At 40.0% G+C, this 14183-nt stretch overlaps 1 protein-coding gene across 23 annotated transcripts in view; it reads left to right on the forward strand.

The window, feature by feature from the left end:
* The window catches only part of MAP2 (microtubule associated protein 2), a 388240-nt gene extending 374571 nt beyond the window's left edge, over positions 1 to 13669 (forward strand). For 14 of the 23 annotated variants that reach the window (XM_059727110.1, XM_019492133.2, XM_059727119.1 and 11 more), the window contains 4 exons: positions 2949 to 3041; positions 4592 to 4673; positions 7095 to 7207; positions 9596 to 13669. In XM_059727110.1, the coding sequence (XP_059583093.1) occupies positions 2949 to 3041; positions 4592 to 4673; positions 7095 to 7207; positions 9596 to 9811 (504 nt within the window). In that variant the 3' untranslated portion in view covers positions 9812 to 13669. The remainder of the gene's footprint in view (positions 1 to 2948; positions 3042 to 4591; positions 4674 to 7094; positions 7208 to 9595) is intronic. The other 9 variants (XM_059727117.1, XM_019492139.2, XM_019492141.2 and 6 more) reach the window with 1 other exon arrangement.
* The last annotated feature ends 514 nt before the right edge of the window (positions 13670 to 14183 follow it).

A 14183-nucleotide genomic window follows, 5' to 3' on the forward strand; every position in this document is an offset into this window, starting at 1 on the left:
AACAAAATGTAAAGCTTGCATGGCAAAAGTTATAAATTCTTAGCATATCTAAGAAATCTTAGAAATATAGAGCCAAATCCTGAAGCCTTATTTAATAAGGGCACAGTTGAATAGAAGCCATGTCATAATTTAGTAACTGGCCCTGAAGATTTATACGGGGGTAACTGATGCAGTCATTTTTTAACAAGAAATCTCTCTGTGGGGATACTCACTTTGTCTAAATTGATATTGTGGTCAGTGGAGTTACACTGACTTTTACTAACTGAGGACTTGATCCGAAAACAATAATAAAGAATATCTCACTAACCCACCAGGGAGAAGCTAACACAGAACATTAACCAGCAGTTAGGTGTGAGGATGAAAAGCATTTGGGCTGGGGAATGGTAAGGAGCACTTGTTCACATGCCTGCAGTTTCCTAGTCTCTTCTAGCACAAATCAGGAGGAAGTATCATCAGATGTATGCTTTTTTCTGTCTCTCCATTCTCCTTATGGGCCTGTTTGGGTGTTACTCACCAGCAAGCCACACATTCTTTCTTTATCATCAGGCAGCACTCGCAGTGACCCTACTCCTCTCCAACAGGGCAATATAGCACAGGGTAATAACATGCAACTGCAAACCTGAGACACAAGCAACAGAGGTACATCCACGACTTCATGCATGGCGCTCAGTACTCCTCGTGGCTCCCTGTAGACGAGCAGCACCACCTGGCTGCTGTGCAGCAACACAACCAGCAGTGGGTGATAGGGACACAAGCCCCAGCACCAATGTGAAGGAGATGCCAGAATAGACTTAAAGGGGGCACCATGCTACTATGAAACCAAGCCCATTGTTGTCTCCTGCCTTGGGCAACTGGAATTGGTGGTGCCTGGGAGTCAGGTCCAGCAGCTGGGGGCTTGTATCCCTAGTTCCTTCTTCAGCCTTACACTGCTTGGGAGACTCCACTGCTTGTGGGAGGAGGTGTGTCGGTATAGCTAGCAGACAGGGGAGTTAATGCAGCCTTCCCACTACAGCTGCCGTGGTCACCAGATCAAAGGCGGTAAGCTGCAGTAGTAGCTGCAGCAGGGGGCTGAGAGAGGGTTCCTGCACCCGGCGGCTGCTCAGGGAACAAACTTTACCAGTTATGACTCTGCTTTTATGTTAATTAAGTCAGCCAGCCTGCCCTCAAGCTGTCATTTCAAAGACTCTTGTGTTATGTGTTCCACAATACCAGCTGGATCTTACATCATAGAAATATCTGTCCATCTGTCTATCCCTGTGAGACTGTAATCCACCCTGATATCTAAGGCGTGTTAAATAAAGTTTCTTACCATTGGTTTACTTTTTGTGCTATGTGGCATGTATCGTTAGAGGCATGTTGTAGATGCTGCAGGGTTATAGCTGAGCACTTTGTGGCTGGAGGCATGATAATTGTGCAGGGCAGTCAGGCATGAAGCCTCTAGGGGAGCCAGCAGGGAACCTGTTCAGATACTGCACTTGCACATTTTAAAAGGCACAGTGAAGGGGCCTGGCACACAGGCAGGTAGAGTGATGGCTGCTTTTCAGACATCCTTGGCCCCACACCTTGGGGGAGGTGAGCATTAGCAGCAGGTAACGTGGACAGAAGCTTCAGGCATTCTTTGAACTGGTATGCACCCTCTGGGTGAAAAGGCACCTAGCTATCACATGCTCCCAAACAGTGGCACCGGCAAATTTGCTATGGATTATTTACTGGGGAAAAAAAATGAAGTGAAACTGATAAAGCAAAATGATAGGTTTGATAACAAATGCCTTGCCAGGAGGCAGTGCTGATCCTGTGGTGGTCATCTGAATGGGAATGTAGATTGAGCATGTGACTGGAAGTTAGGAGAGTCAGGCTCCGTTCCTGGCTCTGTTGATCACTCATTGGGTCACCTTGGCTTGGTTATCTAGGGGCAAATAATTCTATACAGAAGAAGATACAAGGATCCCGTCATGCCAGTGTACACAGACAGTGCCCACCATGATGGCACTCCCAGTAATGGGATGCACAGAGGAGAAACGCCAGCAGTTCTGGCAGTATCATTAGTTCTGGCAGTGATGGTTACCCAGTGGCCATCTTGTTTCTATCACAGATGAATAGGGATCCTGGTTTTCTCTGATAAAAAATAATCCCCAATTTCTGAGATTTAAAAAAGTAATCCAAAATCCACCATTTCCTGTGATTAAAATGAAACACCATTAATATATAGATAGCTGTATAGTGGCATTTCATTTTGACCATGGAAAAATGTGGATGTGGGGTTACTTTTTTAAATCTCAATAATGGAGGTTTTCTTTTTATCAGAGAAAACCAGGATCCCTGCTGATAAATGAAGGCAAATATCTTCCAGGCTCTATTGCTTTGGTGCTGTACTCTGTCTTCTTCCCGTTCAGTGCTTAGTCTGGCACAAGTGAGTTATGTGTCTCCGCCATGCCATAGATGGCAACAGCAGTCAAGGTCTGCAGTTCAAGGTCTGTTTGTATGTAGCTCAAGGTCTATTTGTGAATAAGTGCAGAGCACTGATGCTGCTGTTCAGGAGAGAAACTTTCTGGTGCAGGCTCCTTGGGCTGGCTGAATCTGGTATTGCTATACAGGAGAACAAGGGCAGAGGCTGAGGAACAAGTGTCTCAGGTTTCTGCATAGACTCCCTCTGGCCAAGTAAGGAGACGTACTGGCTGTGTGCCGTGATTGTCCAGATCAGTTTTTTGTAGCCAGGAGGCTAATGGCATATTATATTTCATTTCACTGTCAGTCAGGTTGAGAGGATGGTAAAAGTTTAGTTTTATTTTAATGCAAAGGCTGCTATGCATTGGCAACTGTCTCTTTTTAGGGCTAACATTTCAACTTAACTGCCCAGACCAGCAGCAGGTGAAACCATCCTGTGTGTCCCTAACCTGTAGTGAAAGAACGTGTGTACAGTACAGTAAGTTACCTCCAATTCCTTTTAGGTTAGGATTTTAAACAAGAAGATCGATTTTAGTGATATTCAGTCCCGATGTGGTTCCAAGGATAACATCAAACATTCTGCAGGGGGAGGAAATGTAAGTAGAGATGTTATCTGAAAAGGCATCCTGACTGTGATGATCCACTTTGCACAGCCCAGCCCTCCGTCTCCATTCTCCCAAACACTATTTTCCTTCTTGCTAATGTCTTACATCAGTCTGGTCTGGTAGTCTGTCAACCCTGCGTATTCAGTGGTGGGCTTCTGATCCTTCCCCACAGAGCGCAGCAGATTTCCAGGACTCAGCTAGGAAAGTGGTAAGGCAGGACAAGATGGGTACTAAGTGCCACAAGAAAGCCAAGAACCTCAGGACATACAAGCAGCTGCACCTCTGATGGAGCACCAGAAAAGAGTCCAATAAGAAATGAGATCTGGCCTCGGGCCACTTATTTATAGGAAGTAGCAAGTATCCTTTTCACTTACTGCATTTGTCTCAAAATACAAGGTTCTTTCCTCCTATCCACAGTCTCAGAAAATATCCAGGTGTCTACAACACATGTCAGCAATATGGTTTCATTCAAATTTGTTCACATTTCAAACCACCGGATGTACTAGGAGAGGTCAGGCCTGGTCATACTGGATATTTGCACATTTTAGCCTTTCCCTGTAAAGGTAACCAAAAGACAAATAGCAAATTCTATCAGTGTGAAAGAGCTCAAGGTTGAGTATGTACTATTGTAAGTCTTTGTCATCTAACTCTTAGATTTAGTCATCTGAAAGAGAGAGAGAGAAAAAAATAGAACTTCAGGATAAACATGGCTGAAAGAGGGTAGGATCGACTGATATGTTACTCCTTTTTTGCCACTGTATTCCAATCATGGCATTATTATTCTTACTTCAGCATAAATGGGAGTAACTCAAAGCAGGCAAAGTGTGATTGCAGATCATGTAGACAGATCCAAGCTACCTTTAAACTAGCTAGTTTGGGTACTGACTGCACAGTAGCTGTAGCAGCACAGAGTTCACAGTAGGCTACAAAAGCCTACATAAATACTCTGTTGGTTAGTCTGCACTGCTCTCTCATTAGCAGTCCCAAGCTAGCAAGTTTAAAAATAGCTCGGGGATGTTCTGCCTGGGCTGCCGTCCTGCCTTTGACTGCAGTATAGTCAGTAGTGAATTGGGTTGAGAATTTACAGTGTATTTATGTAGATAAACACAGGAAGAGATTTACATTTGAAAGTCCAGTTAAGCCATGTGAAAGGGATGATATTAAAAGCCCTGATTTCCTGGAAACAAGTGAACAAGAAAACATAAAAATTTGAACTAAAATGATGTGTGTCAACCAGCACACCGTGCTTAAATGCTGCCTTTCATGCTGAGAGGAAAGCTCAGAAGCATTTTGGAAAATAATCCCACCTGTTTATCTTCCTGACTCTCATTTTCATTTTACTAATTAAAAGAGTTAACATAGCTCTGTCTGGTTCCTTGGTGGAATGGACACTTGCTGTTTAAATCCAGGTGTTTCCCTCCTTTGTGGCATGATCTGTTCTCTACTAACCATCTCTTCTTTTCCAGTGCTTTTCAAAGTTGAGTTTTTCCCTCCTGTGGCTTTTTTTCATACCTTTAATGGATTTTGTATGCTTTTAACAGGTACAAATTGTAACTAAGAAGATAGACCTGAGTCACGTCACTTCCAAATGTGGCTCCCTGAAGAACATTCGTCATAAACCAGGTATTGCAGGAATTATTTGCACTAATGTGGCATACAGTGGGCCAAAACCTTCTTGCCCATCCCACATGCACAGAACCACTGATTCAACTAATTTATCATGCAAGCAAGGCAAGAAGGATTAGTAGAAGTTCTCTGTATAGCTACCATAGGCTGCTAAGCACTTTTGCCTGTCCCAGGAATACACGTTTTTGTGTGTGTGTGTGTGTGTGTGTGTGTGTGTGTGTGTGTGTGTGTGTGTGTGTGTGGATATATAGATATATAGATTTGAGTGTGTACTTAGAATGCTTTTCTGGATAGGGACCAGCACTGAGCAGCCACAGCTCAAGCCCCTAGCTCAAGATAAAAATTGATAGGTACCTGGAGAAACAGCAGAGGCTCTGTTTTTAGTCCATTGTTGACTACTGAGCGACTGCTTTCTGGAATGTTTATAGCTTTATTCTGATTTCACATTTGTTAATATACCATGTTAATAATCCAAAACAAGTATTTGATGGGCCAGCACCATTCCTATAAAGCTTTTTTCCTTCAAAAAGTGCAGTATATTACACATATCTAATGTACAATTATCTAATATGCTGAAACTAGTAAAAATGGAACAGGATTTGATTTTCAAATAGGAAGTTTTAGCCGTACTTGAACATGTAGTAAAATCAGTCTTGATACAAGTAGACACTACTCTTTTTCAGTTCAATGAAGTTACACCTACATATACCAGATATTAAAGTGGTTGTAGCACAGTGATAATCTGTGGCCCTTCATTTTATCACCTGTCCTTGCAGAAAATGTTATCAAAAGGTTTATATTTTTTTTTTATTTTTTTTTTTTTTGCCTCATGCATTGCAGTATATAAAGTAAGGCCATATACCAGTGATACTATGTTCAAAATTTGCCATATATCTTCACATGATGTAGTGTATGGGGGGGGGGGGGGTTCTTTTCTTTTGAACTGGAATGTGTTTGCCACAGTTAACACAGGGGTGCATATGTTTTTGTGGTTCTTTGATTAATACTGTCTTCATACTGGCTTCTTAGTCATAAGGCCTGAGTGTCATTTCCTTGGGTATTTACATAGTCATGCCTGAAAATAGGATGAGAAATATTTCAGATGTTCTATATACTGGAATAAACAATGCACACAACTTCTAATATGCATTCAATAAAAAAAAATATATACAAGTACACATGAACTTACACATATGTTTGAGTTTTACAGAGGTAGGTAAACTAATGAATGTATTCAGATGCAAACACTCCTTGGTCCTCTTAGTCCATATACTCTGGCTAGGAACACATATTGCATTTACCCTTGGATAAGTTGTGCCTGTATTTGTCCCAGAACAGAAATACAGTATCCTGGGATTGGTGTGTACACATATCACCCTTGTAGTTAGGGTTTAGTGAGCGGCTGAATGTAGTGCCACTTTGCTGCCGTTGATTAAATAATGCAATCCCAGAATAACTGTACAGATGTTCTTTGTAATATCCCAGGATAAACTGTTACTACCTTTTATCCTGGAAACTTTTTTTCTTATTTATCTCAGAACAGCGGTCATAGATACAGGATTGCATTTTGTCCCAGGATAAAATTGTTTATCCCAGGATTAAGGTGACATCTGTCAGCAGCCTAAGAAAGGTGTTACAAACATGGTTAATATGTGAAAGGCTGGTCATGGTTTGCAGTTGTTACTTAAATTATCCAAATGCAAATCAAAATAAGTTACTAGGGGCAATAATATTGAGATGTGATGTAAAAGAGCACTCATGTCAGAAGTATGGAAATCAATGAAAAAAGGAGAGCAGGTAAACCAGGTGCACCTCTTAACCAGCTCTAATTATACAATTATAAAGCGATTAAGCTGAGAGGCAGCAGGTTCAAAATTAATACAAGTGAATATGTTTGTACACAGTTTAGAATTAATCTGCGTAAATCATTGCCAAAAAACATTATTGACTTAAATGTGCATTGCAGATGCTGTGCTGAGCGGCAGCTTAACACAGTGCTTCAGTTCATCCTTATTCGACAGAATACTTAAGCATGTGCTTAAATCCATCTGATATTAATGGGGATTGCATATGTACTTAAAGAAGTGTTTTGCTAAACAGAGACCTGAGTGCTCATCACCTCTCTAAAACAAAAACTCACTAGTGGGCTGGACCATATCAGTGGTAGTAGATGGTCCGGTCCAAACTCAATAGTGGACCGGACAACTTAAGGCATGATTACCTGGTTAATCACATTTTACACATGTAATGTGTAGAGGGGACCTAGTGTAAGAGCAAATTGTTTCTTTAAATAGCTACAAGGACCAATTAATGCCATTGTGGCCTTAGGTTAGATTTTAAGGATTTGGATTTCTAATACACAATGTATTGGAAGTTTAAAAATAGGACTGTTTTCTTAATTTACATTTTCTTATATAGGTGGGGGGCGTGTGAAAATTGAAAGCGTGAAGCTGGATTTCAAAGAAAAGGCTCAGGCTAAAGTTGGTTCACTTGAAAATGCCCACCATATACCTGGAGGTGGTAACATCAAGGTAAGCAGTAACCAGCAGTGATATAGCTGCCACATTTTGGTGAAACAACTTCTCCATTTCAGAGTGGACTTTGGCCAACATCAGCGATGACATGAATGATGGTGTAAGTTACACAGAATGTACAGATGTGCAAAGGAGATGGGGGAGGTCATGGAGCAGGAAAATAAGTTTGCAAGAGAATACAAAATCGTTTTCTTTGCCCTCCTCAGGCTGGAAACGGAGACTCCCAGTCACTGTTCTTGCTGACACTTAGAGTGCAGACAGAAATGACAGTTTTTGCCTGACCTGGCCACAGAAAGCAGTTTATAAGTGTGACCAAACACAAATGCAAGGCTGCAAACATCTTCAAAAATGGATGATTGGGTGAAAATCTGACCCCTCATTGCATGCTGTATCATATAAAGATGTTCCAAAATGTAGCATCTTTTGTAACTTGTGTCTGCAGAGCTCTCAGCCTGTTGCTGTTTTCAGAATGGGAGGGGGAAAAGGGAGCAGAGGGAGTTCAGTCTGAGGGTTTTTCAGCCCCCCCGGAGGGTTGGGCAGGTGTATTGCAGCTTCCCCTGAAGGTAGGGAGGCTCCAATTCACCCACCCTTCAGGACCAGCTGGGGAGTCTCAAGAATGAGCTCTCTCCACTGCCTTTCCCCCCTCCCATTCTGAAAACAGTGAGCACTGGCAAAGTGGACATTGCTATGGGAATCTGGCTGCCGGCTCCCAGTCCCAGCTAGATTCCCCTCCCCCTGGAACCAACAGTAAACTTGTGTTTGGTCTGCGGTAATGTAGCTCAAAGCACTTTGCAAAAAGGTTTTGAGTTACAGCTGGGAGCTGCACTTCTGTCTGCACCCCCAGTGCCCTTCTCTTTCCCTGATTGAACTTCATCCTATCATCAGACCTCTACCTTTGCTGCTGCTCCAAATCCTCTGTGAGCTTTTAATCAATATAGTAATCTCTGGTGGCCCTGATACAGTTGCTGCTTTCAAATGTCCTATGTTCCAGGGCTTTCCCAAACCAGTAGAAGTGGGGAACTTCATTGCAAGGCTCTGATCCCCAGGAACTGGGTAGCTCCTAGTCTTTATTTTATAAGATGTTAAGAAACTAACGTGAACCTTGAGAATTTGGGGTTTGGTTTGAAGCTTTGGCTGGAACTCAGGCTCATATTTGTTCTTGCTAATTAAGTTAACCCATATACTAGACACATCTGGTTACATAAAACTTACGTTGAATCAGAGGGCTGTCCTACTAGCATAAAAATGAGAAGGATTTTCAGTGAGATGGAGGCAAATTTGAACACTTTACCCAAACTCCAATTGATTCCAATGGCAAGTGAGTGCCTAACTCCCCTGGGTGCCCTGGAAGATCTCAGATTGACTGGTACTGAGCAAATAACTTAAACAATTCCAGATATATTAGCTTGTATTCAGTTCTATTTAACCATGTTCATGTGCCATCTGTGTTGACTTCCTACAAAGTTTGGAACAACCAGGCTAATGGTCACAAATGCTTGCTAAGGCAATGTACATAAAGAGCATATTTACATTCATACTGGCAAGTTTACAATCTGGCACTGCCTGCAAGATCATCCTATTGCAGAATTGAAATAATATCGTGACCAACCACAACAAATCAATACAGCTCAAATTGGGTGAAATTCACCCCTGAACTGCTGGCCCAGCTTATGGTCTGTGCATGCCAAAGTCTCACATATGCTTTTTAAATGAGGTTGAAATGGGACTTAGTGGCAACTAGGCCTTGTGCTGACTGTGGCCAGGGATGAATTTCAGCCATAGCATATGTTGAATATTCAGGGACATGCCTGAGTTCAATTCTTTTCAGGGCTTTCTTTTCCTTTGCTTAAAACAAACAAACAAAAAAACCCAAACCCTGCCCCCCCCCCCTGCAATCTCAGACCAAAATATAACTATTTTATAGTTCAGTGAGCATATGATGACCTCATAAACTTTCCAGTAGCAGAAATAAGAGGTACGGGAGGGGTTTTCAAGCCTGCCTAAGGAAGTTAGATACCAGAATCCTACGGAAAGTCAATGAGAACCGGGTGCCTAACTCCTACTGCCAAGCACTGCTGGATATTGTGGGTAGGATCATAGGACTGTGTTCATGTTCTTCTAAATGAAGTATTCAGTGATGGCAGCTACAAAAAGGATACTGTACATCATCATACTAGCAGATGTTGAGCCCTCATAAGTGCCACTGACCTCAAGCACCACAAAGGGCACTGGGAACTGGAGAATGGCCTCAGAATGAAAAGGTGGGATAATGTATGAATGAGAAAACTGTCCCTAGAGAAGACAAGCACTGAAATCATTTGACAAGGGAGAACCCGTGTCTTTACTCAAAAACAAATGTTTAAAGGCATTGCTTTTCTTGGACAGATTGACAGCCAGAAGCTAAACTTCAGAGAGCATGCTAAAGCCCGTGTAGATCATGGGGCTGAAATCATTACGCAGTCACCGGGAAGATCCAGCGTGGCTTCCCCTCGCAGACTCAGCAATGTCTCATCCTCTGGAAGCATCAACCTGCTTGAATCCCCTCAGCTTGCTACCCTTGCTGAAGATGTCACGGCAGCCCTAGCTAAGCAGGGCTTATGAATTTGCTTCATTTAGCAGTGTATGAAGTAATAATATTTAGGCATGAGCTCTTGGCAGGAATGGGCTCAGAGCAGGTGTTACATTCATTCTTTACCATGTCTAAAATTAAGTCACATCCCAAGACTGTAGTAAATATACAATAAAAAAAAATGAAAAAAAAAATAGATACAAAAATTGGCCTGATCTCCATTTACAGCAGGAAGACACTGGCTTTACATGGGTATACAATCAAAGTATATTATATTGGACAATTATTGTTGCTCTGCTCTGTCTTGCATGGAGTACCGTACTATGATAAAATGCATTTTTACCTTTCATGTGCCTGAAGGCTGTCCACCTCTTTCTGAAGAGCCTTGTTAATATCCCAAGTTGCTCATTTCACTGTTCTGTTGATAGGTGGGAGAAAAAAAAGTTGCCCACTGTAATTTATTACAGGTTAAATTAAACTGAAGATTCCACTTATCAGAAGGAAGGGCATATAAAGAAAATCAAGTTTAATTAAAGTGTTATTTTGTATAAATGAGTAGAAGAAAGATTGAATTAAGTTATTAACATTTTTGGGCCTGGTTAACCCTGTCAGTGTATAGCTGATTCCGATAAATTATTTAACTAATAACTAAAAATAGTAGTTGAAAAACACTTGAACCATGCTTGAGGAAGTGACATGGAAAAGCTATCGAAAGGGAGCACTTCCATTCCAATGGACTTGTGTCTGATTAGAATGTTGGTTAAGCGGCTAGATTTGTGTACACACTACCGGTTTCACATCCTTTCCATCTGTTTGATACAGTATTATAGATATATATATTTCTCTGTGGCCATTTGTGATACGCCCTCATATACTTGAATATTATACTTCTTTATTCACAGTATCTGTGTCTCTTGCACCCTTTGGTGTTGCAATTTTAGGTATGTAAAAGTAGATGTTAGCAGGGTTTTTTTCCCTATTCAGAAAAATACATTAAAAAAAAATGACAAAAATTTTAGCATGAATTGCTTTCTGTAACAACTAAAAGCCGTGACCCTGTTTTAGTGCCAGATGCAAGTCTCTTCTGTGATGCTAGAAAAATAATTCCTTCCCTCCCCCTTTTCTTCACCAAGACTGATTTTGTGGGGTTCAGATGTTTGTAAAAGGGTCTCCAAAGAGGTGGGTTTAGATTTTGGATTTTTAAAAATCCAACAATAGTTTGGTTTCGGCATTTTTTTAAATTCCTGTAGTAACAATGAATACTGCATTTATTTATTCTTTTTTCTTTTGCTAAAGTTGAAACACAGAAAAAGAGTATTAGGGTGTCATTCTAGTCCTTCAGTGATGTCTTATGTATATGATCAGGTGCTCAGTGATAAGCACTGTAGAACATGCCTATAAATTATAATAAATAAATACAATAAATAAATAAATAAATAAAATAAACATCCTAGATGGGGTCACTATGATGACCAGATAGATAATAGGGTATCTTTAAATCTGAACCAAGTGAGATTATATTGACTATAAAAAGTATAAGACAAAGTGTGAATTAAAAGAAAAAGGCAGAGAGAGATAAACAACACATCTAATGGAGTTACTTGTAAGAATTCCAGTGCTACTTTATGGACACTAAGAAAACACTGAAGGTAATATGGTACTATTATTCATCAGTGGATAATAATCTGCTGATGTTATGTATAATAGACATTATGAAATGACCAGTTTACACACTTGCAGAATGGTGTTTTCCTTTTGAAATCTCCAGATAACCTTTGCACTGTTAGTTAAGCTATACATGAACCATGAGTTGGAAGCTTTTGAGTGTTCTATCTGTTCTTTTTACTTCTTATTTGTACATGAATGTGTGGATCAGGGACTGATCTGAAAAGATGCATAGTGAGAGAAGATTTTTTGTCTGTGGAGAAGAATTGTTATAATTAATAGAACAGGATGCCACATAGTTAAATTCAGGTAGAAAACTGTACAGATATTAACAATAAATGTTTGAGGTGTCCAAAGATTTTAGCTAAGCAATTCCCAAAAGTATGAAAATTAATTATTTAGCTAAAACTCCAGGTATCTTACTGACAATAAATTCTTAAATACACCTGTACATCACACTTCAACTCTGCAAAAAGCTTTTTCACACTACAAAGTACCTAATGCTGCTTAGAAATCTGTAATTTTATACAAAAGCTAATGAGCTTAGACATCAAGTTACGTACATCAAGAGGATTCTGGCTTTTGCCTTGCAGTTTCTGTACTGATGCTTAGAATAAGCATAAGAATTGACATGGAAATATTGTATGGTGTGGTATAAAAAAATCCTTTGCCATTTTTAAAGAGAAAACAAGATAGGAAAACAGTATTTTTGAACATGTTGCTGTGTCTGTAGCATCAATTAATGCAAATTAGCTTTGCACTGTTTTTATTATGTGTTTTGCCAGTGTTAGAGAGAAACCAAGGTACTGCTGAACCTCACTTTCACTGCAGCTGAGCACCAGCAAGGCAGAACAGTGTTTAACCTTCAACTTAAGTATTTTCATTCTCCTTTTAAAATTAACATACTATAAATCATTAACTTGAGTCAGTACATAGACAACATCCAAAGTTAGATTGGTGCGATACACTTGGTTACTTACTTCATGCATTGAAATGAGCTTCCTTGTCTTAATTCAAGCAAAGACCTTGTAATTAGTAACTGTCCTTCCATGGAAAGCATTCTAGATCTTTTGTGGAGTTAGATGAAGATAAAAGAAATGAAGAGTTTGCACTGTTGAATAAAGAGCAGTTGTGTTACATGATTCAAGGTGTTCATTGAAAAAGCTCCTCAAAATCTTAATTTCTCAAGAAGAATGTTGTTGTGTTAAAAAAAAACAACTTTGTAAGCATCTGATGCCCACATTGAAAAGAAAATATATCCAAGATTCTAGAAAGCACATCTTTAATATTTTGATTCTACTGGTAGGTATAGCCAGTCGGTGGTATCTGAGATCAAACCTCTCTCTATTTGTAACAATACATCATCCAGGGAAATTGAACACTTAAATTCCACCAAATTGAATAGCAGTAGAATGACCAAAACTGAATATATCTTTTGAGTGATGAGAGTAAAAAAGGCGCTCCTTAAGAATTTCTGCATCTGCAATTTTCTGTTTGTATGTAACCACAGGCAGGAAGAAATCAGCAGAAGTCGAATAGATCTTTGTCCAGTACCATTAAAGGAAAGACTAATAATGATGAGGAAAATCATGTGTCCACTAGATTACACATAGTTTCACTGTACAGCACTAAATGGTATTATCCATTCAAATATGATAAAGTACAGTAGCAACATTCCTTTCCTCATCATGACTGCTCGCAGATGTATACAAATTTGCCTATCTACATGACCCAAAAGGAGTCAAAAAGCAGTCATTGTGGACAACCACATACAGGATGTGCTGGACTAAATAATATTTGGAAACCAAGTATGAATGTCCCTTCAAAGACACACGTCTTGAAGTGTAGATCACTTTTGCTATGTAAAATGAAGATAGAATTTTAGCCTAGGTGTGCGCAGAGCTCATTTGCTAGTAATTTCACTCAAATCATTCCCTCTGCAGGAAAATGAATAACTTTCACACTTGGAAAGGTCAAGCATAAACACCACTTCAACTTTAGCAAAGAGAAAAAAAAGAAAACATATTCTGTATGCTGGGATTTCAAGGAATACAGTCTGCCGTTACAAACCTGTGTTTTTTTCTGATAATTCTAGAGCCTGTTACCATAAAGAGGCATTTCTTGAATGGCTGGTGGTAGTTAGTTCATGTTTTTCAATCCGATTTGCAATTGTATTTGTTGCTGTATAGTGATTGTTTTGCAAAATAAAATTGCTTGTCATCTAACTGCTTGTATCCGTCTCTTCTTTTTGAGATACAGACTCTTCTCATTCATTCGTTATACAGCACTACATTACTCGTAAGAAAATATAATATCATATATCTGCTGCCATGGCATATATGCAATCTCACTAAGAGAAGTCAGTAGCCATAAAGGCATGTTGTGTCTGTCAGCTACTCCCCATAATTTGTTCCCAAAGAAGCCAGTTTGGTTTTTGCTTCTAATTGGTGTTTGTTTATCGTCCCACACCTCGCCTCCCCCCTCCCCGCCCATTCTGTAGAGTGATATTTCCCTGTCATAATCTTGTTTGCCCTGGAAATGTAACTCAAATATTTGCTTTACTTTGTGAATTAGCCAATGCAGCTCCTTAGAAATATAACTGATCTCATGAGTAGCTCAGCTTTCCTTTTTTCTTGATATTTTTTTGTAAGAATTGAATGCAAGTGACGGTGTCCCTGGAGGTTGGCGTCATCTGTTTCCCCACAAAATATGTGCAGCACAAGTAGCGGCTATAATTTC

Source organism: Alligator mississippiensis, chromosome 4 (assembly GCF_030867095.1).
Source record: "Alligator mississippiensis isolate rAllMis1 chromosome 4, rAllMis1, whole genome shotgun sequence".
NCBI classification, from domain to species: domain Eukaryota; kingdom Metazoa; phylum Chordata; order Crocodylia; family Alligatoridae; genus Alligator; species Alligator mississippiensis.